We start from the raw sequence: 27,896 nt of genomic DNA on the forward strand, positions 1-27,896 counted from the left end.
CAGACCAAAAGTGGGTGGTTTTGCAGATCGTCAAGATGGTTGTGAAAAATTGCGGTAGGATCTTGATCGATTGGCCAGGTGGGCTGAGGAATGGTTGATGGAATTTAATGCAGAGAAATGTGAGGTGTTGCATTTTGGGAAGTATAACATGGGCAGGACCAACACAGTGAATGGGAGGGCTCTGGGGAGTGTTGTAGAAGAGAGGGATCTAGGAGTGCAGGTGCATGATTCCTTGAAGGTGGAGTCGCAGGTAGATGCGGTGGTCAAAAAGGCTTTTGGCATATTGGCCTTCATCAGCCAGGGTATTGAGTATAGAAATTTGGAGGTCATGTTCCAGTTGTATGAGACGTTGGTGAGGCCACATTTAGAGTATTGTGTTCAGTTCTGGGCACCATGTTATAGGAAAGATGTCAAGCTGGAAAGGGTACAGAGAAGATTTACAAGGATGTTGCTAGGACTAGAGGGTGTGAGCTATAGGGAGAGGTTGAGTAGGCTGGGACTCTATTTCTTGGAGTGCAGGAGGATGAGGGGTGATCTTTTAGAGGTGTATATAATTAAGAGGGAATAGATCGGGTAGATGTACTCTGTCTTGCTCTGAGTATGTGAATCGAAGACCAGAGGATATGGGTTTAAGATGAAGGGGAGAAGATTTAATAGGAATCTGAGGGCTAACGTTTTCACACAAAGGTGTGGGTGTATGGAACAAGCTGCCAGAGGAGGTGGTTGAGGCTGGGACTATCCCAACATACATTTAAGAAACAGTTGGATAGGTACATGGATATGACAAGTTTGGAGGGATATGGACCAAACCCGGGCATGGAGGACTTGTGTAGCTGGGACATGTTGGCCAGTGTGGGCAAGTTGGGCTGAAAGACCTGTTTCTACACTATATCACTCTTTGACTTTATGACTATGACTCTATGGCACGTGTTAAATCCTCACTTCTGTTGCTATCTGACCACGTGGGCTTCCTCCAGGTGCTCTGGTTTCCTCCCAAAGTTATAGGTTTATTATTGTCATGTGTACCAATGTGCAGTGAAAAGCTTTGTTTTGCATGCCATCCAATCAAATCAGATAATACTATACAGCAATACAATCAAGTCAAACACAAGTACAGCGGGGAGAGCAAAGGGAAGATGCAGAGTGCAGAATATAGTTCTCAGCATTGTGGGGCATCAGTTTCATTGACAAAGTTCAAAGTCCTCAATGATCCCAAAGGCATGCTGGTTGATCTATGTAAGATTGAAAAACAAGCTCCTTGGCCCAACGTCCATGCCAACCAAGATGCCCCATCTAAGCTCGTCCCATTTTCCTGCGCTTTGTCCATCTGTCTCTAAACCATTCCTATCGATGTACCTGTCCCAATGCCTTAAAAACACCATCATTAAACCTGCTGTAAGGGTGCCAACGGTTATGTGGAGAATGCCGGAGAATGGGGTTGAGAGGGAAAGATATATCAGCCATGATTGAATGGCGGAGTAGACTCCCATTCAAGTAGACTCGATGGGCCGAATGGCCTGATAGTGTTCCTGTGACTTGTGGGAATGGGAGGGACATAAAGGTCAGTATGGGGATGGGATGGAACTCCCTTTCTCACATTGACCTTTCTGACCTGGGCAGCCTCCACTGTCAGAGTGAGGCCCAACACAAATTGGAGGAACAACGTCTCATGTTACGCTTGGGTAGCTGACAACCCAGTGGCATGAATATTGTACCCCTGTACAATGACAATAAAGATATATTGTATATTGTATTGATTTCTCTAACTTCACGTAACACTTGCCTTCCCTCTCTCTCCGTCCCTCCCCAATCCTAGTTCTCTGACTAGTTTCATTGTCCTCCCGATGAAATATTACTGATTGTCGGCCTCGTTGTCACCTTCGCCTCAGCTAACAATGAACCATTCTACATTTCTTTGATCAATGTCACCTTTGATCTATGTTTTCACACCTTACCCATCCATATCTCTATGTCTCCCTCTCATAGAAACAGGAAATAGGTGCAGGAGTAGGCCATTTGGCCCTTCAAGCCAGCACCGCCATTCAATATGATCATGGCTGATCATCGTAAATCAGTACCCCGTTCCTGCTTTCTCCCCATATCCCTGACTCTCAGTCTGAAGAAGGATCTCAACCCAAAATGTCACCCATTCCTTCTCTCCAAAGATTAGTTTAACATTGACATCATGTTCAGCATGGACATTGGGGTCAAAGGGCCTGTCCTGTGCCATACTTTTCTTTGTTCAATATTTTATTAAAACCTCTTGAAAATAATGCGACGCGGAGGTAGAAAGAAATTAACATTAGTAAATTAATTCTACCTCCGCTTCATTGACGTCTGCATTGGTGCTACCTCTTGCACCCATGCAGAACTCACTGACTTCATACACTTCACCACTAATTTCCATCCTACTCCTAAATATACTTGGACTATCTCCGACATCTCCCTACCGTTTCTGGATCTCACCATCCCCATCACAGGACAGACTAGTGACTGACATCTACTACAAACCCACTGACTTCCACAGCTATCTGGACTACACTTCTTCCCACCCTGTCTCCTGCAAAAACTCTATCCCCTACTCCCAATTCTTCCGTCTGGGCCGCATCTGCGCCCAGCATGAGGTGTTTCACACGAGGGCATCAGAGATGTCCTCATTCTTCAGGAAAAGGGGGTTCCCCTCTTCCATTATAGATGAGGCTCTCACTAGGGCCTCCACTATATCCCACAGCTCCGCTCTCGCTCCCCCTCCCCCATTCGTAACAAGGACAGAATCCCCCTTGTCCTCACCTTCCACCCCACCAGCCAGCGTATCCAACAAATCATCCTCCAACATTCCTGTTACCTCCACCGGGACCCCACTACTGGCCACATTTTCCCATCCCCTCCCCTTTCTGCGTTCCGCAGAGACCATTCCCTCCGTAACTCCCTGGTCCACTCGTCTCTTCCTACTCAAACCACCCCCTCCCCAGGCACTTTCCCCTGCCACCGCCGGAGATGCAACACCTGTCCCTTTACCTCCCCCCTCGACTCCATCCAAGGACCCAAACAGTCTTTCCAGGTGAGACAGAGGTTCACCTGCACCACCTCCAACCTTATGTACTGTATCCGCTGTTCCAGATGTCAACTCTACATCGGTGAGACTAAACACAGGCTCGGCGATCGTTTTGCTCAATACCTTCGCTCAGTCCGCCTTAACCAACCGGATCTCACAGTGGCTGAGCACTTCAACTCCCCCTCCCACTCCCAGTCTGACCTTTCTGTCATGAGCCTCCTCCAGTGCCCTAGTGAGGCCCACCGGAAATTGGAGGAACAGCACCTCATATTTCGCTTGGGCAGCTTGCAGCCCAGCGGTATGAACATTGACTTCTCCAACTTTAGATAGTTCCTCTGTCCCTCTCTTCCCCTCCCCCTTCCCAGTTCTCCCTCTATCTTCCTGTCTCCACCTATATCCTTTCTTTGTCCCGCCCCCCTGACATCAGTCTGAAGAAGGGTCTCGACCTGAAACGTCATCCATTCCCTCTCTCCTAGATGCTGCCCTCCAGGCAGTTACTCCAGCATTTTGTGATACATTCACAGAAAGGAACTTTAAGAGTGGTCTTCGACTGTGCTGTGGTTTTCAAGGGTAAATCACTTAACTGTCAACCGCTGCAGGGTCCAGACCTAACGAACTCACTCATCGGAGTTCTCATCAGATTCAGACAAGAGCCAGTGGCTTTGAGGGCGGATATCAAGGCAATATTTCATCAGGTCAAGGTATCGGAAAAGCAGGTCGACTACTTGCAATTCCTATAGTGGCCGGAGGGTGATGCACAACAAGATCTCGTTGAATACCAGATGAAGGTACATCTCTTTGGAGCAGTGTCATCACCAAGTTGTGCAAACTTCGCATTGAGGAAAACCGCTGAGGACAATAATGCTGGCTTTCCAGAAGAAGTGACAAACACAGTCAGGAGCAATTTCAATGTGGACGATTGTTTAAAATCCATGTCTACAGAACAGGAAGCAATCCGAATGGTAAAACATTTGACTGCCCTCTGCAACAAGGGAGGATTCATGCTATCGAAATGGATCAGCAACAGCCTTGCTGTATTGGAAACCATTCCACTAGATAACAGAGCCAAGGAGACCCGGGAGTTGGATTTGGACAAAGACAATCTGTCTATGGAGAGAGCCCTGGGATTGCACTGGTGCGTTGAAACAGATGTGTTCAAGTTCAGAATCTCGATTCAGGAGCAACCATGTACAGGACAGGGCATCCTGTCTGTGATTGGTTCTGTTTACGACCCTTTGGGATTTCTTGCACCATTTACACTACCAGCCAAGTTAATTCTGCAGGATCTCTGTAAAAAGAAACTGGGATGGGATGATATTGCTGCAAAAAGAACAGCAGCTTAAGCTGGAGGAATCTACCTTCTGGGCTGACAGCATGACAGTGCTTAAGTACATCAACAATGAAAACAAACACTTCCTAACATTTGTAGCAAACAGGATCTCTTTTGTAATGGATGCTACTAATAGACAATAGACAATAGGTGCAGGAGGAGGCCATTCAGCCCTTCGCGCCAGCACCGCCATTCAATGCGATCATGGCTGATCACTCTCAATCAGTACCCCGTTCCTGCCTTCTCCCCATACCCCCTCACTCCGCTATCCTTAAACCAGACCGAGAATGGTCAAAGTTTAACCTGGAAACTGAAATCTCTGCTAATGATCCGGAGATCAAGCAAGACATCTTAGTGAATGCCATTATCCAGGATCCATTAGATTCAACAAACTAGTTAATTACCCATTTCTCATCATGGAATAAGCTGAAGACTGTGGTAGCTTGGTTTCCTAAAGTAAAGACAATGCTTTTGCAGTGGACTCGTAAGAGAAAGGAAACTCGGGCTCCTATGAGTAGCTTTGAAACGGATCCTGTGAAGCTGAAAGAAAAGGTTGACAAAGAGATGCAAGTCTTTAAGGCATCATACCGGGGACAGTGTTTATGTCCTGGTGATCTTTTTAAGGCAGAAAATGCAGTTGTCTCTTTCTGTCAAAGACAAGAATACAAGGAAGAGCTATCAACATTACAAGCTGGTGAGCACGATGTTAAAAGAAGTAGTCATTTATACAGGCTTGATCCGGTACTGGCACATCGCGACGCCCTGTGTCTCACCAGAGTCTGCGATTTTATAGTAATTTGCTTATTTGTCTCATGTCTGTTCACAAGGAATAGTCTTGCACACTTATCATACAACCGACAGGAGCTTTTAAACATCGGTTCCTGCATCGGTCCCTGCAACTATAACAACTTTTTAGGCGAACTCCATTTCGCTCCTGAACTGGCCAGGTCAGCAGAGCGTACCAAGTCAGCTCGGCCGACCGGAAACGCCCATAGACAGAGCAGCGAACGTAAACACCGCCGTGGATGCCGAGGTGGCTTAAAGGCTAGGCTAGAGCTAACTCCACACAGGCCATCAATTCCTAGCCTTTTCCTTGCCAACGTACGATCATTGGCGAACAAAATGGACGAACTCCGGCTGCGGATTACCTCCCACAATTGGATTAAGGACTGCAACATCATGATTTTCATGGAAACATGGCTTAACAACGACGTTCCTGATAGCGCTATTGAGCTAACGGGGCATCATATATTCCGAGCGGACAGAACAACTGACTCCGGTAGGACCAGAGGTGGGGGTCTGTGCATCTATGTAAACAAAACTGTGCACGGCCACTACCATCATCGAGAGTCACTGCTCAGTTGCCGCACTGGTGGGTAAGGCAAAGCAGCGCCTTTACCACCTCAGACAACTGAGGAAATTCAGAGTGTCTCTGAGGATCCTTCATTGCTTCTACTCTGGGGCTGTAGAGAGCATCCTGTCCGGCAACATTACAGTCTGGTTTGGGAACAGCTCTGCCCAGGACAGGATGGCCCTGCAGAGAGTAGTGCGTTCGGCAGAACGCACCATGGGAACTACACTCGTCCCCCTGCAGGACCTATACATCAGGAGGTGCAGATCCAGAGCAAGCAAGATCATGAGGGACCCCTGCCACCCCAGTAACGGACTGTTCCAGATGCTACGATCAGGCAAACGCCTCCGCTGTCACGCTGTGAAAACGGAGAGGATAAGACGAAGTTTCTTCCCACAGGCCATCAGGACTATTTATTTTTAGTAACTTATTAACTTATTATATGCTGTAACTGTAATTCTTTTTTGTGCACAATCCACAGGCATTGCCACTTTCATTTCACTGCACATCGTGTATGTGTATGTGACAAATAAATTTGACTTGACTTGACTTGACTAGAGTTTCTCATGGTCAAATGCAGACCGTTTTATCTGCCCAGAGAGTTGACATCTACTGTTGTGATTGCAGCCTATATTCCTCCGGATACTAATACTAAGCTTGCAATGAAAGACCTGCATACTGCCATAAGTAAACAACAAACTCACAATCCTGAGGCAGCCTTCATTGTTGCGGGTGACTTTAATCACTCCAACTTGAAGACTGTACTCCCCAAATTCCATCAACATGTCTCCTGCGCCACTAGAGTAGATAAGATACTGGACAAAGTTTATACAAACATGGCTGAGGCCTACAAAGCTGTCCCCCTCCCCCACCTTGGTCTGTCTGATCACCTCTCATTGTTCCTGCTCCCTAAGTACTCCCCACTCATCAGACGGGTGAAACCCACAGTGAGGACAGTTAAAGTTTGGTCAGATGAAGCGGACTTCTCACTTCAGCAGCGTTTTGGAAACGCTGACTGGAGTGTGTTTGCAGCTCAGGCCACCCTTGACTCCCACACGGACATTGACTCTTGTACCTCCTCCGTTCTGAATTTGATCAATTCCACCATTAACAGTGTCACCACCCTCAAACGGATTACCATATTCCCGAATCAGAAGCCATGGATGAATAGTGAGGTCAGACTACTGCTGAAAGCACGTGACACCGCTTTCAGGTCAGGTGAGGCTCGGGCCTACAGTTCTTCCAGGGCTAACCTGAAGAGGGGCATCAAGAAGGCCAAGCACAGCTACAAGCTAAAGATCAAGGAGCACTTCAAGAACAACTCCGACTCCCGACGCGTGTGGCAAGGCATTCAGGCCATCACGGATTACAAACCCACCAACTCGATCCCCACACCCAGCGACGCCTCCTTCCTTGAGGAGCTTAATCACTTTTATGGCCACTTTGACAGGGACAATCAAGAGGTGGCCATGAAGGCTGTGCTCCCTGCTGATCATCAGCACCTCACACTCACCCCCACCGACGTGTGTACGGCATTGAGCAGGATTAATGCACGGAAGGCTGCTGGCCCTGATGTATCCCCGGGCGCGTCCTCAGGGTCTGTGCTGCGCAGCTGACAGATGTTTGGACTGACATCTTCAACTTGTCACTTGCCCAAGCAGCTGTCCCTACTAGTCTTAAAACCACCTCCATCGTGCCGGTGCCAAAACACCCCACTGCAGCGAGCCTCAACGACTTCCGCCCAGTTGCACTTACTCCCATCATCACTAAGTGCTTCGAGAGGCTGGTCTTGGCACACCTCAAAGGCTGCCTACCTCCCACACTGGACCCCTATCAGTTGGCCTACCGCCAGAACAGGAGTACGGAGGATGCCATCTCCACGGCACTTCACTCCACCCTCTCCCACCTTGACAACAGAGACACCTACGTGAGAATGCTGTTTATTGATTTCAGCTCAGCTTTCAACACCATCATCCCTTCCAAACTGATTGCCAAACTCAACGACCTGAGCATCAACCCCTCCCTCTGCAATTGGATATTGGACTTTCTAACCAACAGACCCCAGTCTGTTAGATTAGACAACGACACCTCCTCAACCATCACCCTGAACACCGGCGTTCCACAGGGCTGTGTGTTGAGCCCTCTCCTCTACTCCCTTTTCAACTGCACACCTGTACATGGTTCGAACACCATTATTAAGTTTGCAGATGATACAACAGTGATTGGCCTCATCAGCGACAACGATGAGTCGGCCTATATGGAGAAGGTCCAGCTACTTGCAACATGGTGCGCTGACAACAACCTGGTCCCTAACACCAAGAAGACCAAGGAGCTCATTGTGGACTACAGATGGACTAGGGGTGGTACGCACACCCCCATCCATATTAACGGGACGGAGGTGGAGCCTGTTTCCAGTTTCAGGTTCTTGGGTGTCAACATTTCTGATGACCTCTCTTGGACCCACAATACCTCAACACTGATCAAGAAGGCTCACCAGCATCTCTTCTTCCTGAGGAGACTAAAGAAGGTCCATCTGTCTCCTCAGATTCTGGTGAACTTCTACCGCTGCACTATCGAGAGCATCCTTACTAACTGTATCACAGTATGGTACGGCAACTGCTCTGTCTCCGACCGGAAAGCACTGCAGAGGGTGGTGAAAACTGCCCAACACATCACCGCTTCCTCACTCCCCTCCATTGAGTCTATCCAGAGTAGGCGATGTCTGCCAAGGGCGCGCTGCATCATCAAGGACAGCTCTCACCCCAACCACAGATTGTTTACCCTCCTCCCATCTGGGAGGAGCTACAGGTCTCTCTGTTCCCGGACCTGCAGGTTCAGGAACAGTTTCTTTCCTGCGGTCGTTACCTTACTTAACTCTGCGCTTCGGTGATTGCTGCCATCCCCCCCCCCCCTCGGGAACTCCTCCCATCAGTGACTGATCTCGCTCACCGGAATTTCCACTACCGCTACTGTGCATATATGTATATATTATATGTTTTACTATTCCATCACATGCACTCTGGTTAAGATGCTAACTGCATTTCGTTGTCTCTGTACTTGTACACTGCACAATGACAATAAAGTTTGTATTGTAATATTGTATTGTAATTGATAAAGGACTTCTGAGAGTAGTTGATCACCTAAATAAACTAGCAATACCTGAAGAAGCTAAGCATCCTATTATTCTCTCGAAGGACTTTCCTATTTCAACATTGCTGTTATGCCGTATTCATGAACAGATCGGACATGGAGGAAGAAATTACATGTTGTCGAAACTTCGTAAAAAATACTGGATTGTCAAAGCTAACTCCGCTGCAAGAAAGGTTATAAAGAATTGCGTTGTGAGCAAACGTCAGCAAGGAAGCTTTGTATATTAGATGCAGATGGAGACAGGTACAATATATGGCAGACCTTTTTTGGAAATGGTGGACACAAGAATATTTGCCTCTAATTCAAGAACGTCAACGATGGTTGAGAGTAAGAAGAACTTTTATTCCAGGTGATATCGTTTTGGTGGTTGATTCTACTGCACCACCAGGCTTTTGGGCCGGTGCGTAGGAGCCATTTAAACTTAAATTAGTAACTGTCATTGTATTATGACTATGATTAATATTTCTAGTTACTGTCTTTTTTGCTTGCTTGTGGGTGTGATTTGATACGTAATGGGGAGTGTCTACATCTGAGGAGGCTTGCGTAGACTGGGGGTCAATTTAGTCTTGGAGGATGGAGAGAATACAGCTTTTTACCACACTCATGCCAACCACAACCACAACTGCACTGACCACAGCCACACGGTAACGACTACACGATCTTTACTGTATTGTTTGAAGAAGAAACAGTTGATAACAACGAAAAGTTATGAATTACCCTTTTGATTTGTGCTACTTTAATAAAGATCAATTAATCAAGAAACAGCATTTGGAAGATTCCTTTTTGTTATCTCAGAGTGTGGTGTGTGTGTAAGCTACACCTCCACCCATCCCCAAGCAGTAATGGCTATCAAAGTTGGACTTTGAGAATGTACAGAAACCACCATTACAGCATCACTGGCACTTCAGATTTAACCTTCTCCCTCTCAAATTGCAGATTAAAACTCATCATATTATGATCACTACCTCCAAGCGGCTCCTTTACCTCCAGTTCTCTTATCAAATCTGGTTCATTGGACAACACTAAATCCAGAATTGCCCTTTCTCTGCCTTTGATAAGGTCCCACATTATCAAAAGCCTTCAACAAGGTCCCACATAGGAGATTAGTGGGCAAAATTAGAGCACATGGTATTGGCGGTAGGGTACTGACATGGATAGAAAATTGGTTGGCAGACAGGAAACGAAGAGTAGGGATTAACAGGCCCATTTCAGAATGGCAGGCAGTGACTAGTGGGGTACCGCAAGGCTCGATGCTGGGACTGCAGCTATTTACAATATACATTAATGACTTAGATGAAGGGATTAAAAGTAACATTAGCAAATTTGCAGATGACATAAAGCTGGGTGGCAGTGTGAACTGTGAGGAGGATGCTATGAGGATGCAGGGTGACTTGGACAGGTTGTGTGAGTGGGCAGATGCATGGCAGATGCAGTTTAATGTGGATAAATGTGAGGTTATCCACTTTGGTGGTAAGAACAGGAAGGCAGATTATTATCTGAATGGTAGGAAAAGGGGACGTACAACGAGATCTGGGTGTCCCAGCGCATCAGTCACTGAAAGTAAGCATGCAGGTACAGCAGGCATTGAATAAAGCTAATGGCATGTTGGCCTTCATGATAAGAGTAGTTGAGTATTGAAGCAAAGAGGTCGTTCTGCAGTTATACAGGGCCCTAGTGAGACCACACCTGGAGTACTGTGTGCAGTTTTGGTCTCCAAATTTGAAGAAGGACATTCTTGCTATTGAGGGTGTTCACTAGGTTAATTCCCGGAATGACGGGTCTGTCGTATGTTGAAAGACTGGAGCGACTGGGCTTGGATACACTGGAATTTAGAACGATGAGAGGGGATCTTATTGAAATATATGATTATTAAGGGATTGGACATGCTAGAGGCAGGAAACATGTTCCCGATGTTGGGGGAGTCTAGAACCAGGGGCCACAGTTTATAGACAATAGACAATAGACAATAGGTGCAGGAGTAGGCCATTCAGCCCTTCGAGCCAGCACCGCCATTCAATGCGATCATGGCTGATCACTCTCAATCAGTACCCCGTTCCTGCCTTCTCCCCATACCCCCTCACTCCGCTATCCTTAAGAGCTCTATAAAAGACGAAATTGCTGAGCATTTGGATAGCAGTAACGGGATCATTCCGAGTCAGCATGGATTTACGAAGGGGAAATCATGCTTGACAAATCTACTGGAATTTTTTGAGGATGTAACTAGGAAAATTGACAAGGGAGAGTCAGTGGATGTGGTGTACCTCGACTTTCAGAAAGCCTTCGACAAGGTCCCACATAGGAGATTAGTGGGCAAAATTAGGGCACATGGTATTGGGGGTAGGGTACTGACATGGATAGAAAATTGGTTGACAGACAGAAAGCAAAGAGTGGGGATAAATGGGTCCCTTTCGGAATGGCAGGCAGTGACCAGTGGGGTACCGCAAGGTTCGGTGCTGGGACCCCAGCTATTCACGATATACATTAATGACTTAGACGAAGGGATTAAAAGTACCATTAGCAAATTTGCAGATGATACTAAGTTGGGGGGTAGTGTGAATTGTGAGGAAGATGCAATAAGGCTGCAGGGTGACTTGGACAGGTTGTGTGAGTGGGCGGATACATGGCAGATGCAGTTTAATGTAGATAAGTGTGAGGTTATTCACTTTGGAAGTAAGAATAGAAAGGCAGATTATTATCTGAATGGTGTCAAGTTAGGAGGAGGGGGAGTTCAACGAGATCTGGGTGTCCTAGTGCATCAGTCAATGAAAGGAAGCATGCAGGTTCAGCAGGCAGTGAAGAAAGCCAATGGAATGTTGGCCTTCGTAACAAGAGGAGTTGAGTATAGGAGCAAAGAGGTCCTTCTACAGTTGTACCGGGCCCTGGTGAGACCGCACCTGGAGTACTGTGTGCAGTTTTGGTCTCCAAATTTGAGGAAGGATATTCTTGCTATGGAGGGCGTGCAGCGTAGGTTCACTAGGTTAATTCCCGGAATGGCGGGACTGTCGTATGTTGAAAGGCTGGAGCGATTGGGCTTGTATACACTGGAATTTAGAAGGATGAGGGGGGATCTTATTGAAACATATAAGATAATTAGGGGATTGGACACATTAGAGGCAGATAACATGTTCCCAATGTTGGGGGAGTCCAGAACAAGGGGCCACAGTTTGAGAATAAGGGGTAGGCCATTTAGAACGGAGATGAGGAAGAACTTTTTCAGTCAGAGGGTGGTGAAGGTGTGGAATTCTCTGCCTCAGAAGGCAGTGGAGGCCAGTTCGTTGGATGCTTTCAAGAGAGAGCTGGATAGAGCTCTTAAGGATAGCGGAGTGAGGGGGTATGGGGAGAAGGCAGGAACGGGGTACTGATTGAGAGTGATCAGCCATGATCGCATTGAATGGCGGTGCTGGCTCGAAGGGCTGAATGGCCTACTCCTGCACCTATTGTCTATTGTCTATTGTCTATCCAGCTCTCTCTTGAAAGCATCCAACGAACTGGCCTTCACTGCCTTCTGAGGCAGAGAATTCCACACCTTCACCACTCTCTGACTGAAAAGGTTCTTCATCATCTCCGTTCTAAATGGCCTACCCCTTATTCTTAAACTGTGGCCCCTTGTTCTGGACTCCCCCAACATTGGGAACATGTTTCCTGCCTCTAATGTGTCCAATCCCCTAATTATCTTATATGTTTCAATAAGATATATTGTTTTCAATGAGAAAAGTGCCCTGTGAGAAAAGTGCCCGGTGAGAAAAGTGCCCGGTGAGAAAAGTGCCCCGTGAGAAAAGTGCCCCGTGAGAAAAGTGCCCCGTGAGAAAAGTGCCCCGTGAGAAAAGTGCCCTGTGAGAAAAGTGCCCTGTGAGAAAAGTGCCCTGTGAGAAAAGTGCCCTGTGAGAAAAGTGCCCTGTGAGAAAAGTGCCCTGTGAGAAAAGTGCCCTGTGAGAAAAGTGCCCTGTGAGAAAAGTGCCCTGTGAGAAAAGTGCCCTGTGAGAAAAGTGCCCTGTGAGAAAAGTGCCCTGTGAGAAAAGTGCCCTGTGAGAAAAGTGCCCTGTGAGAAAAGTGCCCTGTGAGAAAAGTGCCCTGTGAGAAAAGTGCCCTGTGAGAAAAGTGCCCTGTGAGAAAAGTGCCCTGTGAGAAAAGTGCCCTGTGAGAAAAGTGCGAGTCTTTGGCGAGGAGGCTACAATTGTTTTAAGCCAGACACAAGGTAATGGCGGAAAAGTTGGTGCAGTGTGTTTCCTGCAGGATGTGGGAAGACAGGGCACTTTTCTCACAGGGCACTTTTCTCACAGGGCACTTTTCTCACAGGGCACTTTTCTCACAGGGCACTTTTCTCACAGGGCACTTTTCTCACAGGGCACTTTTCTCACTGGGCACTTTTCTCACTGGGCTGCACGCGGACAGGGCTGCACCCTTTTGCAAGTATTGCTTATATCACCAATTAAATTGCCTGCTTGTCCAATTTACCAGACTTCTCACTTAAATGATCAACCAATCCACGTATTCTCTTCTGACTGACTTATTACACTGTAATTCCCACTCACTTTCAGCCAATGGTTGTCCTCTCTCCAACTTCCCGACCTTTAGAACGGAGATGAGGAAGAACTTTTTCAGTCAGAGAGTGGTGAAGGTGTGGAATTCTCTGCCTCAGAAGGCAGTGGAGGCCAGTTCGTTGGATGCTTTCAAGAGAGAGCTGGATAGAGCTCTTAAGGATAGCGGAGTGAGGGGGTATGGGGAGAAGGCAGGAACGGGGTACTGATTGAGAGTGATCAGCCATGATCGCATTGAATGGCGGTGCTGGCTCGAAGGGCTGAATGGCCTACTCCTGCACCTATTGTCTATTGTCTATTGTCTAATAAGGGGTAGACCATTTAGAACGGAGATGAGGAAAAAAAAATTCACTCAGAGTTGTAAATCTGTGGAATTCTCTGCCTCAGAAGGCAGTGGAGGCCAATTCTCTAGATACTTTCAAGAGAGTTAGATAGAGCTCTTAATGATAGCGGAGTCAGGGGGTATGGGGAGAGGGCAGGAACGGGATACAGATTGTGAATGATCAGCCATGATCACATTGAATGGCGGTGCTGGCTCGAATGGCCGAATGGCCAATTCCTGCACCTATTGGCTATTGTCTTTTGTCACCGGTTTGTCCCTCCTCGGACCACTGTCGGTCGGTACTCACCACCGCTGACTAGGAACACCCCAGAAGCCTTGCCATTTCAGAGATGCTCTGACCCAGTCGTCAGGCCATAACAATTTGGCCCTTGTCAAAGTTGCTCAGGTCTTTTCCACTGCCCATTTCTCCTGCATCCAATACATCAACTTCAAGAACTGACTGTTCACTTGCTGCCTAATATATCCCACCCCTTGACAGGTGCCGTTGTATCAAGATAATGTTATTCACTTTGCCTGTCAGTGGTCATAATGTTTTGGTGATCGGTGTATGTACAACATTCAGATCCCATTACAGCACATGTTCCCCCTCTTTCAGCTTGGAGGACATCAAAAGCCATTCAATTTTGCAGGGCAGCCGTCCGGATGGCCACTGACTCAGCATTTATTTTGTCAAAGGCTATGGAGGTATCATTAGCAACCTTTTTTAACACAGAGGCTAGATTGATGCTTTCTCTTGCCACCTTTCCCACTTTGTATAAAGGGAATGCACTAGCAAAGAACCTTTGAGTCTCAGTGAAATCCTGTTTTATCTGTGTTGACTGAAAGTACATTTCTGATCAGGAGGTGGAGTGACAGACGAAAGGCACCACAGAGACCAAATAACATGAGCCTGAACAATCTTGGGGCAACCAGCCATAAGCTTTATCGTTGCAAACAAAGTCGGTGTCATTGGCAGTTGGCAGTGAAGGATTCTACCAAGAGCAGAAACCAGGTGTTCTGTAAAAAGTCTCCAGTTGAACGGTTAAGGGCCATAATGTGACTGTATCCCTCACATGCACCATCATATGGACAATCAGAGACATTGAAATATTGTTACAGAAGGATAGCAAGAGTTTCTGCGGATATATAAAGAGTAATAAAGAGGCAAGTGTGGACGTTGGGCCGCTGGAGAATGATGCAGGAGAAGTGATAACGGGAAATAAAAAAATGGCAGAGGAATTGAATAACTTTTTTGCATCAATCTTCACAGTAGAAGACACCAGCAGTGTGCCTGCAATCCTAGAGAGTCAGGGGGTGGAGGTTAGTGGCGATTACTGATGCTGGGAAAATTGAAAGGTTTGAGGGTGGATAAGTAACCTGGACCCCAGGGTTCTGAAGGAGGTGGCCTCAAAGATTGTGGAGGCAGTAGTTGTGATATTTCAAGAATCACTAGAGTTAGGAGTGGTTCCTGAAGATTGGAAAATTGTGAATATCACCCCGCTGTGCAAAAAGGGAGCAAAGCAGAAGATTGGAAACTATATAGGCCAGTTAGCCTGACTTTGGTGGTTGGTGAGATTTTAGTCAATTACTAGACCAAGTGGACCCGTTGGGCCCAAACCACTCCTGCATTGGTGCAGCACCCCCTCCTCCCGTACTTCCCCCTCCCCTCTCCCTCACCCCACTCTCCCCTCCCCTCTTCCCCCTCCCTCCACCCTCTCCCCCTCCTCCCTGTCCCCCTACCTCACCCCCCTCTCCCTCCCCTACCCCTCTTCCCCCCCTCCCCCCTAGAGTTGCCTCTCCTGCATTGGTGCAGCACCCTCACCTCCCCCACTCCCTCCTCCCCTTTCCCTCCCACACCACTACTCTCCCTCCACCCCCCTCCCTTCCCCACCACCCCTCCCTCCCCCCCTCTTCCACCCCCTCCCTTCTCCCCTCCCTCCATCCTCCCCTCCCTCCATCCCTCCCTCACCCCCTCCCTCCCTCCCCCCCCCTCCCGGGAGCAACCCGCGGTTGCCATAGCAACCCACCTCCTGGCCCGAGCGGCCATCATTGGTGGAGCGGGAGTGGGGTTGAAGAGTCTTGTCCCGTCCTGGTGCAGGGATGTTCACTGGTGGAAGGCAGCAGCTCTCCTACTGAGCCGCTGGACTCTGGGCGGCGTGGGGAAGGCACTGAGCCTGCCGGGGGGAGGAGGGAGGACAGGGGATGGGGGAGCCGAGGACAGGCCCAGCACCAGGCCCAGGCCTCGGCCTCCACCAATGCCCGGCCTCACCGCCGTTACTGCTGCTGCTGCCTTTCCTCTTGGCCCACCTCAGGCTCGCGGTTACCCAGTCATGTCCAGGCCCAGGCCGTCTCCGGCTGCTTCCCACGGCACCAGGCCTGGCTCTCCTGCCCCAAAGAGACAGGCGGCCTAGCCCTGCTCATCGGGCCATTACAGCGCAGGCATGGACGCATTTGTTCTGCGCACGTGCAGATGCGGCAGCCATCTTACGTAAGTACCATATCAACGGAGCCCCAACTGAGCATGTGCAGTTTTTTAAACTTTAAAATGTGAATAACTTTAAAAATATGACACCGATTTCAATGAAACCTTCCATAGGACCACGGGACGACGGTGAGTAAGGTGGGCCTAAAATTGTCGTGCTATCGTGTACCGTTTTGGCTGTAGTTCAGGAACAAACACACAAACAAGAGTTTTAGTATATAGATATGGAATGAGCTTATGCATTACTTAGAAGTTCATGATAAAATAGGCCGAAGTCAGCATGGTTTTGTGAAGAGAAGATCTTGCCTGACGAATCTGCTGGAGTTCTTTGAGGAAGTTAATAGCAGAACAGACAGAGGGGAGGATGTTATTTACCTAGATTTTCCAAAGGCTTTCGATAAGGTGCCACACGTCAGGCTGCTCAGAAACATGAGAGCCCATAGTATTAAAGGGAAGATGAGAGGTGTAAGAAGGAATTGCAGATGCTGGTTTGAACCAGGCATCTCTGGAGAGAAGGAATGGGTGACGTTTCGGGTTGAGACCCTTCTTCAGAAGATACTAGCATGGATAGCGAGTTGGTTGGATGGCAGAAGGAAAAGTTGGGGAGCTGAAGAAGCGTCTTGACCCGAAACGTCACCCGTTTCTTCTCTCCAGAGATTTTGCCTGACCTGCTAAGTTACTCCAGCATTTTGTGCATCTTTGGCAGAAGGCAAAGAGTTTCAATAAAAGGCACTTTTTCTGGTAGCTGCCAGTGACAAGTCGAGTTCCGCAAGGGTCGGTGCTGGGGCCACTTGTCTTCACATTGCATATAAATGATTTGGATAATGGGATTGAAGGCTTTGTGGCCAAGTTTGCAGAAGATGCTTAGGTAGGTGGAGGGGCGGGCAGTACAGAGGAAGTAAGGACTCAGCAGAAAGACTTGGACAGATTAGGAGAGTGGGCAGAGAAGTGGCAGATGAAATTCAGTATAGCAAAGGGCAGAGTCCTTTGGCATTTTGGTAATAGGAATAAAGGCATAGATTATTTTCTAAATGGAGAGAGAATCCAGAAATCGGAGGTGCAAAGGGACTTGGGAGTGCTGATGCAGATTCCCAAAAAGTTAATTTGCAAGTCGAATGGGCAGTAAGGAAGGCAAATTCAATGCTAGCATTTATATCAAGACTGGAATACAAAAACAGAGATACAATACTGAGGCTCTTTAAGGCACTGGTCAGGCCGCATCTGGAGTACTGTGAGCAAATTTAGGCCCATATCTGAGGAAGGATGTGCTGGCTCTGAAGAGGGTCCAGAGGAAGTTTACAAGAATTATTCCAGGAATGAGTGGGTTAACATATGATGAGTGTTTGTCAGCACTGGGCCTGTACTCGCTGGAGTTTAGAAGGTTGAGGGGGGACCTCATTGAAACTTACAGAATAATGAAAGGCATAGATGGAGTGGATGTGGAAAGGATGTTTCCACTAGTGGGAGAGTCTAGGACCAGAGGTCATAGCCTCAGAATTAAAGGGTGCTCTTTTAGAAAGGAGGTGAAGAGGAACTTCTTTAGTCAGAGGGTAGTTAATCTGTGGAACTCATTGCCACAGAGAGCTGTGGAGGCCGTCGGATATATTGAAGGCAGAGGAAAACATTCTTGATTAGAACGGGTGTCAAGGGTTATGAGGAGAAGGCAGGAAAATGGGATTAGAAGGCATATTGAATGTCGGAGTAGACTCGATGGCCCGAATTGCCTAATTCTACTCGGTAACTCAAATTTCACTGTACCTTAATTGGCACATGTGACAATAAACTGACCTTGACCTTGAAGCCTTAACTTGTGAACTTGTGACCCGGGGAAACCCCACTCTTAGCCTCAGTGTTGAAAGCCTTCTTTTCCCCGATTTGTTCAGCTTGGTGACATCTGGTGAACTTTGGAAAGTTCCGCTCAGAGTCTTTAAACAAGACTCATTGGAATGGAATACTTTATTGCCACATGTGGCAAGGCACGGTGAAATTCCTTGCTCGCATATCCAACGAGCGTTTCTCCTGCTTTCCTGTCGTAGCTACCCGAGTCACGGCACCAAATCTGTGAAACAAAACTCCAAAACACAACACAAAGATCGGATGAGGCACTCAAAACTTTATTTAAGAGCATCAAATACAGTAATCAACAATGATTCATCTACTCCATCTATACCAAATTGCCCATTGATGTGCGCGGTGTCCCTTTGATTCCCCTTTCCCGCAGGCACTCGAGCTTTTCCCTCTTCACGTGGTCTAACTACAATCATAGATCAATCATCTCAGGAAGATGCAGATTAACAAATACATTTCAATCACACCCAGCAGCACACAGACAGATGTCTTGTTACCCACTAGATCTCATTTTATTATAAATGCCGTTTGTTCTTTCACAACCACCCACCATCCCAGAATGCCTGATGGTTCTCCATAAATATTCCTTACTCTTTATGAAATAGAGTAATTATTACTCTTAATTATTTCTTAATTCGATGAACAATTTGTTGAAACTTTTTGCTCTGCGAATTGTTTTACGATTTATGATCAGATTTGAATTTTACTGAGGTTTGATTTATTCTGCCACTTCCTTTAGAGGTACTTTAACATGAGGAACTGCAGATGCTGGTTTACAAAAAAAGACACAAAGTACTGAAGTAACTCAGCGGGACAGGCAGCATCTCTGGAGAGAAGGAATCGGTGACGTTTTGGGTCGAGACCCTTCAGACTCTGCTTTTGTGTGTCGATCTTCGGTTTAAACCAGCATCTGCAGTTCCTTCCTACATAAATGATCGGGGAATACAGGGAAGGGGGTTGATAGGCATATGGTGGACAAAGACCAGAGATGAAAAGACAAATTGTGTGAGACATGATTAAAGTGTCGCAAGTTGTGAAGCAAGAGGAAGGAATGCAGGCGAAAGGGGGAAGAGGGGAGAAATAGTAGTGAGTCCAGGTGTGGCACAGGGGAGAGAGGAGCAGATGATGGGGGAGGTTCTTGGTTAGCAACCAATAGTTTCTCTAGGTCTTGGCAGACAGAGTGTAATTGTTCAGGAACTCCTGATTACTACCACTTTAACTCCCCTTCCCATTCCCACACTTTCTTTCCTGGGCCTCATCCATTGCCAGAGTGAGGCCACATACAAACTGAAGGAACAGCACCTTATATTCTGCGTGGGTAGCTTACAACCCAACGGTATAAACACTGAATTCTCCAATTTAAAAAAAATCGCACATCACCTCCCTCCTTTCTTCCTCCACACCATTCCTCCTAAACAGCCCCCCTCCCCACATTCATACCCCAAATCTCTCCCCTGTATCCCACCTGCACTCACACCCAATTCTCGGCTTCCCCTCCCCTTCCATCTACATTCCTTCCTCTAGCTTCACAATTCACAACACTTCAGTTCTCCCGAAGTTGTGCACAACCCGCAGGCATTGCCACTTTCATTTCACTGCACATCGAGTATGTGTATGTGACAAATAAATTTGACTTGACTTGACTTGACTTGACAGATACAAAAAGCTGGAGTAACTCAGCGGGTCAGATAGAATCTCTGGAGAAAAGGAACAGGCGATGTTTCGGATCAAGACCGTTCTTCAGACTTTACTCAGTCTGAAGAAGTGTTTCGACCCAAAACGTCACCGATTCCTTTTCTCCAGAGATGCTGTCTGACTCACTGAGTTACTCCAGCTTTTTGTGTCCATCTTCGGTTTACATCGGCATTTACAATGTCTTCCTACACCTCAATTCTCTGTTTTTTCCTTGGTTTTTTCCATCTCCAGTCTTTGACCAACCATCTGCCTATCAAAGCCCCCCTCACCTGTATCAACCTATTACCTGTGAAGCTCTGTCCTGCTCTCCCCTCTTACAGCTTTCTTTCTCCTCCCCCTACAATAATGGCAGCACAGTGGCACAGCTGGTAGAGCTGCTGCATCACAGCGCCAGGGACCCAGCTTTGATCCTGACCGTGGGTGCTTTCTCCCTGTGACCATGTGGGTTTATTCCGGATGCTCTGGTTTCCTCCCGCATCCCAAAGATGTGCAGGTTTGTAGGGCTTGTTTCCATGCTATATCTCTAAAACTAAAACCTAAATCAATCTGAAGAAGAGTCCCGACCCAAAACATCACCGATTCATGTTCTGAGATGCTGCCTGACCTGCTGATTTACTCCAACACTTTGTCATTCTTTCTTTCAGAGGTAGACAGTATGTCTGTGTCTACCTCTAACCCATCTAAATGGACTTCACCAAGACTGAATGACTGTGTTATATGTCTTATTCAGATCTTCCCTCACCACATCCCAGTCAATGTTCCAGGCTTCATCGATCACTGCAGGCTTTGCTCCATATATTTCAGCAAACTTCTTATTGAAAGTGTAGAAAACCTTCTTCCAATAGGATGCTGCCTGTGCAGAAATCTCCCGCTGGATGGTCCAGGATTTGTAGTAATCATTGACAGTTTGGTAATCCTTGTAGGGTTTGTATTTTCCATTTGTGTCCTGATTACTAAACAATGCATTACCTGCGACTAAAGCTGTGCAGACATCAGTTACAAGATGTTCACTCTCTCTCCATCGATATCTATTGAGTCCTTCAGGTCTGTGCTGCTTACAAGAGTGCTGTGAATGTACCGGGGTCTCTGAGTCACAGACAACCCCACAGAAAGGACATTTCTTAGCACAATTGAATAACCCTTTGAACAGCTCTTCACTGGGTTTAATGGATAATTTTCCAATCTTTGCTTGGACATCCCAGCCTGTTACCTCACTGAGGAGTTTCTGCTCCACCTCTTCAATAGATGGCAGAACTGCTTCTGCCCATTTCTTGCCATCACCATCACCGTGAAACAGAACGAGGTTCATTTCATCTTTGGGCATTGAGATCCTGGTTTTTAACTTTTCAACAAACATGCCCAGGAAGCTCTGAACATTTCCAGCAAAGTTCTGCATCACCGCATGTTCAACAATCTCTTTAGCTTGCCCAGTGATCTGTGTGAGGATTCCTTTAGCCAGTCGGGTAAACGTGCTCTCCCCATCACGTTGTGTCGTGGTGCAGTGTTCAATAACCTGCTGATGGAGCCAGTCTTTGGCCAAATTCTCAAGGTCAGCGATATACCGGTGATAGTCATCAAATGTACCCCTTTGTTTCAAGTGCACCAGGAGGGCCACAGTGAAGTTGTTGCGGAGACTGTACTTTCTCTCAGGGTCATTTTGTTTCATATCATCCACAATGTTCACACTGAGAGCCTTGAGGGTGGCGTCTCTGAGAGCTGGCAAGAAACAAGATTGTGCAAACCGTTGTGCTTGTCTCTGGTTCTTATCCTGCTCTGTGTAAATGTCCATGAAGAGATCAAAGTATTGACCCTTCATGTTTTCCAGTCTTTGCCGCGGGTCATTTTTCTGGATGAACCTTGTCTGCATCTCTTGGAATCTTGGTACAGCGTAACCACACAGGTGAACTTTAAACTCAGCCCTGAATTCCTCACTCATTGTGAAGTTTGGATTTGAAATATTGTTAATTTTCTCATCCATAAAATTCAAAAGATCAATACAATTTTTATTGTCATAATCCATGTCCATTTTTGTGATGTCACTGATCTTTTGATGGCATTCATCCTCGAGGGACTGTGTTATCATTGCTGCCTGATTAATATCTTTTTGGTGCGAGGATATCCCAATTGTGGTTTTAACACGTTTCATCCATGTCGTATTGATGTGTTTCCCTTCAATTTGAAAGCACTGTTTACTGAGTTTACTGAGAGATTTTCTTTCTAGCATTTTATTAATCACCCTTCCTTGAGTTGCTGTGTGGTCTCTGAGAAGATTTTCAATCTCCTGTTCAATGTTTCTTTCTCTGCAGGGCTGATAGTCCAGCTGTGACAGTGTGTCTTGCCACATCTTTCCAAAGGCAGTTTGCAGTTCCTTGTCACCCAACTCCTGATTTGACCCTTTACACTTTAATAAAAGCTCCTTGACCTGTTGTTCGATCTTCTTGTGACATTTATTCCAGATATCATCCACTTCCTGCAGTCCCACATGTCTGTTCACAGCATCCCTACATCTCTGCATTGAATCGTACTGAAGCCGTGTACATAAACTGGAGATGCTGAGCTTGAACTCCTCCCTGTATTTCTCCATCAGCTGCACGTTATCAGCCCCACTTTCAAACAGAGCTTTTAGTTTATCCAGAGTCTCACCCTCCATTTTGTTAATCTCCCTCCTGATCTCATGTTCCAGTGTTTGGAGCAGTAGGTTGACGTCACCACTGGCATTGTTTACTCTGTTTTCAGCCTCATTTCCCCAGGTGTGTGTGTATTTGCGGAGCTCCCACTCCCAGCCCTTGTACATCACGGAGAGCTGGTTGTATGCGTCTGCAAACAGACTGTTCTGGAAGCAGAAAATGAAATTCTCATGTTTCACCTGCTCCCAGAGCCCAGTCACCCATTTGGTGAAGTCTGGGATTGTGAAAGCTCCTTGTTCTGCTTTCCCTTTGAGTAAACATTGAATGAGACTGTTCTTCAGTTGGAAGACGTGTTCACTGTAGCCAGTGTTGACGGCAGCCATTGGGGGCGTACCTTGCCACAGACCAGGGATGTACCAGTTGTCCTTGTCAGCATCGTAGTCCATCACATCATGGAACGTTACTCCCTCCAGCTTCTCCAGTTTTGCTGCAGCCTCTGTCATCTTATCCAGCTGTTCCAGGAGTTTCTGACGGCCTCTCAGATTCTGATCGTGTGCACTCACATCCCCAACATTCTGGTGGACAAATATACACTTTGGTCTTTTCCCCGTCTGCTTCATACGGAGTAAGGAATGAACGACAATCTGTAAAATATCTTTCATCTCTGCGATGTTTTCCATGCCTATGTTTACCAACGTTATGTTGCTTAATCCCACCACGAATGTTGCCAGCTCATTGTCGTGTTCATAGCTGTCTGTTAGTGTTGCAAGTTCTGGAGCTCTCAGCCCCTCCGTGTCAATGACCAGGATGAAGTCACAGCCCAGCTCCTCCGCCAGGTTCCCTGTGACCTTCATCAGCTGCATGTAGGCCCCTCGAGTACATCGGCCGCTGCTCACAGCAAACCGCAAACAGAACATTGTATTGAGGAGCGTGGACTTGCCCGTGCTCTGAACTCCAATCACTGTCAGCACAAACACTCGGGAAGCACGTCCCACCTTCTCAGCCACTGCTTCCAGTACAGCAGTGATCCATGAAACAGGAACGTTGGAGACGTCTCCATCAATGAGCTCCAGTGGGAACCCATCCAGCAACAGTTCAGCAGCAACACCCGGTAACTGAAGCACATGTGGGTGGATCTGTGTTTGTTGCTTGATGTTGTGTTGTGTCACTGAGAGTTCATAAACCTGGCCCAGTTCCCTCATGAAATGCTCAAGTCCCAGGGAACTATCAGTCATCTTCTGATCCATGTCCTTCAGCTCCTTGACCTTCTGCATTGAGTCTTTGCTCAGTTCTTTATAATCCCTGCGCAACCCTGCCATGATTTCCCTTGATTTACTGTCCAGCATCAGCTTCAGCCACTGCAAGGAAATGGCCCTGTCATCCCCACCAGGACTAGTGAGGTGGTCAATGAACATCTGCATCTCCTCCGACAGGCTCTGTCTGAGCTGAGCTTCCCGGATTCTTTTCTTCTCTTGGTCCAGCTCGTGGTTATACGTCTCTGTGGTTCTGTCCCCGCGGAATTTCATCCGACACTTCTCTTTCTCAACTTTAGACAGCCTTTGCCAGAGCTCTCCATGAAAGGGCAGCACTCTCTTTTTATACCCAGTGATGTCTGCTGGGTCAAGACTGCCCAGTATTTTGGTCATGTCCTTGGCCCGTTGTATTTCAGGCTGATGTTCATCGACCTGAATCCCACTTTCCCTCGCAATGTCACCCATTTGTTCCAGACTCAGGAAGCTCTGGTCCCCGTCACTCATGGGAATCACTTGTTCTATCTGAGAACGTAGTTCTTCCACAAGTTCGGCCTCGTTTACATTTGTCCGAACAATGCATTGTTGAGGTTGTAACTTCAGATCTTTGAACAGTTTGTTTACCTGCTCAGGGGTGATGTGTTTCTCACTGATGTAAGTGTTCACTATCAGAAAGAGTTTTGCCGGTGACTGTGCGAGAGAGGTGAGGAATTCTCTTTCCGTCTCACCGATAACGTCAATGAAAATAAAGAGAGCAGCAGAGACTTTTGCCAGAAACCGAGTGTGTCCCTGGTAAGTTTCAGCATCACCTCGGAGGTTGATGAATGCAGCAGCCTCTGGGAAAATGTCCGTGTTGCTCTTCCCAGAAGGTAGATACCAGCTGATCTCAGCCATCCCATCCGATATCCCACGGGGCACATTCCCACATTTCATCCCGGAGTGCAGGAAGATGTTCTGCTGCAGCTGGGTCTGGCTCAAGGTGAGATTGAGGACCCTGGATTTGGACACCGTGCACCTTCCGAGTCTGAGGAAGGAGACAGTTGGCACGGGTGCTGTCACGATGGGCATCTCCACAAAGCGGCTGCTCCCTGTGGGAGATTGTGGGCACCACATTTTAACAATGGGCCTCATGGCCCAGAGGAGAAGGGTGGCACCAGGCCCTTCCATGGGTCCCCTCACCTTGTCCCTGGGGTAACTGTGCCCTTCTGGCAGCAGAAAGGGCAATGCAAGTTGGCACAGAGACATCTTCAGCATCAGTTCCTGTTGGAGAGAGTGGTCGGCACAGAGGAAAATGGCAGCAATGATATCCAGAGGGTTCATCCCAGAAACTCTGGTCCCTTGTGCAAGAAACAAATGTCTGAAATCTTCTACGTCATCTTTGTTGTCTTTTGAAGACTGAGCAGGGGGCCATTCAGGATTCCTCGCCAGTGAATTAGCTGAGAGGATCATTTGGAGAAATCGCCAAGGAAGATCTTCTGGTCGAGTTGGTTTGTTGTTATCCAGTTTATCCCAGGATATCTCCCGCATGGACACCAGTGACAGTTTGTGAGGATAATGATCCTGTAAACCCAAATCCCTCACTAGTTGTGGAGGGCTCCGATTTTCAGCCTGGTTATTTCCAGCTGGTGCAACACCAATCATTCCCTCTGGGAGACCTGGTGAATGCCGGTGACATGGATCCTCTGGTTCCCTGCCGTCTCCAGGGTCGGCCTCTCTCTGTGGTTTGGACGTCAGGTCCTTGGCCCGTTGTATTTCGGGCTGATGTTCATCGACCAGAATCCCACTTTCTCTCGCAATGTCACCCATTTGTTCCAGTCTCAGGAAGCTCTGGTCCCTGTCCCTCATTAGAATCACTTGTTCTATCTGAGAACGTAATTTTTCCACAAGTTTGTTCTCGTTTACATTTGTCCGAACAATGCATTGTTGAGGTTGTAACTTCAGATCTTTGAACAGTTTCTTTACCTGCTCAGGGGTGATGTGTTGCTGACTGATGTAAGTGTTCACTATCAGAAAGAGTTTTGCCGGTGACTGTGCGAGAGAGGCGAGGAATTCTCTTTCCGTCTCACCGATAACGTCAATGAAAATAAAGAGAGCAGCAGAGACTTTTGCCAGAAACCGAGTGTGTCCCTGGTAAGTTTCAGCATCACCTCGGAGGTTGATGAATGCAGCAGCCTCTGGGAAAATGTCCGTGTTGCTCTTCCCAGAAGGTAGATACCAGCTGATCTCAGCCATCCCATCCGATATCCCACGGGGCACATTCCCACATTCCATCCCGGAGTGCAGGAAGATGTTCTGCTGCAGCTGGGTCTGGCTCAAGGTGAGATTGAGGACTCTGGATTTGGACACCGTGCACCTTCCGAGTCTGAGGAAGGAGACAGTTGGCACGGGTGATGTCACGATGGGCATCTCCACAACGCGGCTGCTCCCTGTGGGAGATTGTGGGCACCACATTTTAACAATGGGCCTCATGGCCCAGAGGAGAAGGGTGGCACCAGGCCCTTCCATGGGTCCCCTCACCTTGTCCCTGGGGTAACTGTGCCCTTCCGGCAGCAGAAAGGGCAATGCAAGTTGGCACAGAGACATCTTCAGCATCAGTTCCTGTTGGAGAGAGTGGTCGGCACAGAGGAAAATGGCAGCAATGATATCTAGAGGGTTCATCCCAGAATCTCCTGGCTCTTGTGCTTCAATGAAATGGCTGAAATCTTCTACGTCATCTTTGTTGTCTTTTGAAGACTGAGCAGGGGGCCATTCAGGATTCCTCGCCAGTGAATTAGCTGAGAGGATCATTTGGAGAAATCTCCAAGGAAGATCTTCTGGTTGAGTTGGTTTGTAGTCGTCCAGTTTCTCCCAGGATACCTCCCGCATGGACACCAGTGACAGTTTGTGAGGATAATGATCCTGTAAACCCAAATCCCTCACTAGTTGTGGAGTGTTCAGGTTTCCAGACCAGCTATTTAAAGTTGATGAAACACTCTCCATTCCCTCTGACTGGGTGAATGTACTTCCTGGGATTTGTAAGCACTTTCCCAGAGAGGTGGTTCTTGTCCTGGAATTCCCAGAATGTCAGGGCTCCTGCCTTGTTTATTGCACTTGGGTGAATCTTCACCAGTTGTACGTTTCTGTCCCAGTATCTACCTTGAGGCCTGGGCTCCTATTCCACAATATCACACGGTGCCTGGATACTGGCCCAGGATTTATCCAGTTGTCCAGTCTCCTGTCCCGGGATATTTCACAGATCCCAGACTACCAAGTTGTGATGTGTTGGAGTGCTGGAGTTCCTATCCTGGGATCACAGGGCTGGTCACTTCTTTGGCTCTGACTGACGATCCTCTTGTTGTCCTGGCACCGTGTGTCAAGTACAGTCAGTGTGGGATCACCGTGGGTACCTGGAATTGGACACCAGAATTATACCTGGCCTTGGAATTGGATTATTATTGTTACGTGTATTGAGATACAGTAAAAAACTCTGCATACAATCCAGTCAAATCATTCTATACATGATACAATGAAGCTTTACAAAAGTACAACGGGTAGCACAAAAAGAAATATACCAGTGTGGAATATAGTCTACCGGATTACAGTTACAGAGAAAGTGCAGATTAAAATGTGCAAGAACCTCAATGAGCTATTGCTGTTGGTTTATTATTGGTATTACTGTTGTTAGATTGTGAGACTGGGATTATCCCTTTATTTTATGGGAGGACCATTCAATAATCTGACAGCAGCAGGGAAGTAGTTGCTCCTGAATGTGCTAGTATGTGTCTTCATGCTTTTGTAGTCTCTGCCTGACGGAAAAGTGGGAATGACCCTGGTTTAAGTGGTCTTTGATTATGTTGGCTGTTTTCTTGAGGCAGCGTGAAGTGTTAATGTAGTCCATGGGGGGGGGGGGTCTGATCTATCTGATGGACTGGGCTACATCCACAACTCTGTAATATCTTGTGGTTTTGGGCAGAGTTTCTAAAGTTTCCAAACCAAGTCGTAATGCATCTGGATAGAATGCTTTCTGATGTGTGTCTTTTTTGAGACCATATCTGAAGGATTGTGTACAAACCTGGTGCCCTTACCTAATGAAAGGTGCACTTTCAATAGAGGGAGTGCATTGAAGATTCTCCAGTCAATTTCCTGGGGTAAAATCAGAGAATCCAGGAAGTGCTCAGGAGTTCAGGCAGTGTCTATGGAGAGAGAAACAGAGTCCAAGTTTCAGGTTTACACGGGTTTGTCACATGAGGAGAAATAGAGTAAACCTGG

The 27,896-nt window shown here is 47.3% G+C and overlaps 2 protein-coding genes across 7 annotated transcripts in view; one reads left to right on the forward strand and one right to left on the reverse strand.

The window, feature by feature from the left end:
• LOC144595331 (retinol dehydrogenase 11-like) overlaps positions 1–27,896 on the forward strand; it is a 379,579-nt gene that overhangs the window by 229,845 nt on the left and 121,838 nt on the right. The window lies entirely within an intron of this gene.
• The window catches only part of LOC144595043 (interferon-induced very large GTPase 1-like), a 271,628-nt gene continuing 262,071 nt past the window's right edge, over positions 18,340–27,896 (reverse strand). For all 6 annotated transcript variants that reach the window (XM_078402129.1, XM_078402040.1, XM_078402217.1 and 3 more), the window contains 2 exons: positions 27,713–27,820; positions 18,340–27,034 (listed from right to left, as the gene is read on the reverse strand). In XM_078402129.1, the coding sequence (XP_078258255.1) occupies positions 20,463–26,627 (6,165 nt within the window). In that variant the 5' untranslated portion in view covers positions 26,628–27,034; positions 27,713–27,820 and the 3' untranslated portion in view covers positions 18,340–20,462. The remainder of the gene's footprint in view (positions 27,035–27,712; positions 27,821–27,896) is intronic.

Source organism: Rhinoraja longicauda, chromosome 1 (assembly GCF_053455715.1).
Source record: "Rhinoraja longicauda isolate Sanriku21f chromosome 1, sRhiLon1.1, whole genome shotgun sequence".
Classification (NCBI taxonomy): Eukaryota; Metazoa; Chordata; class Chondrichthyes; order Rajiformes; family Arhynchobatidae; genus Rhinoraja; species Rhinoraja longicauda.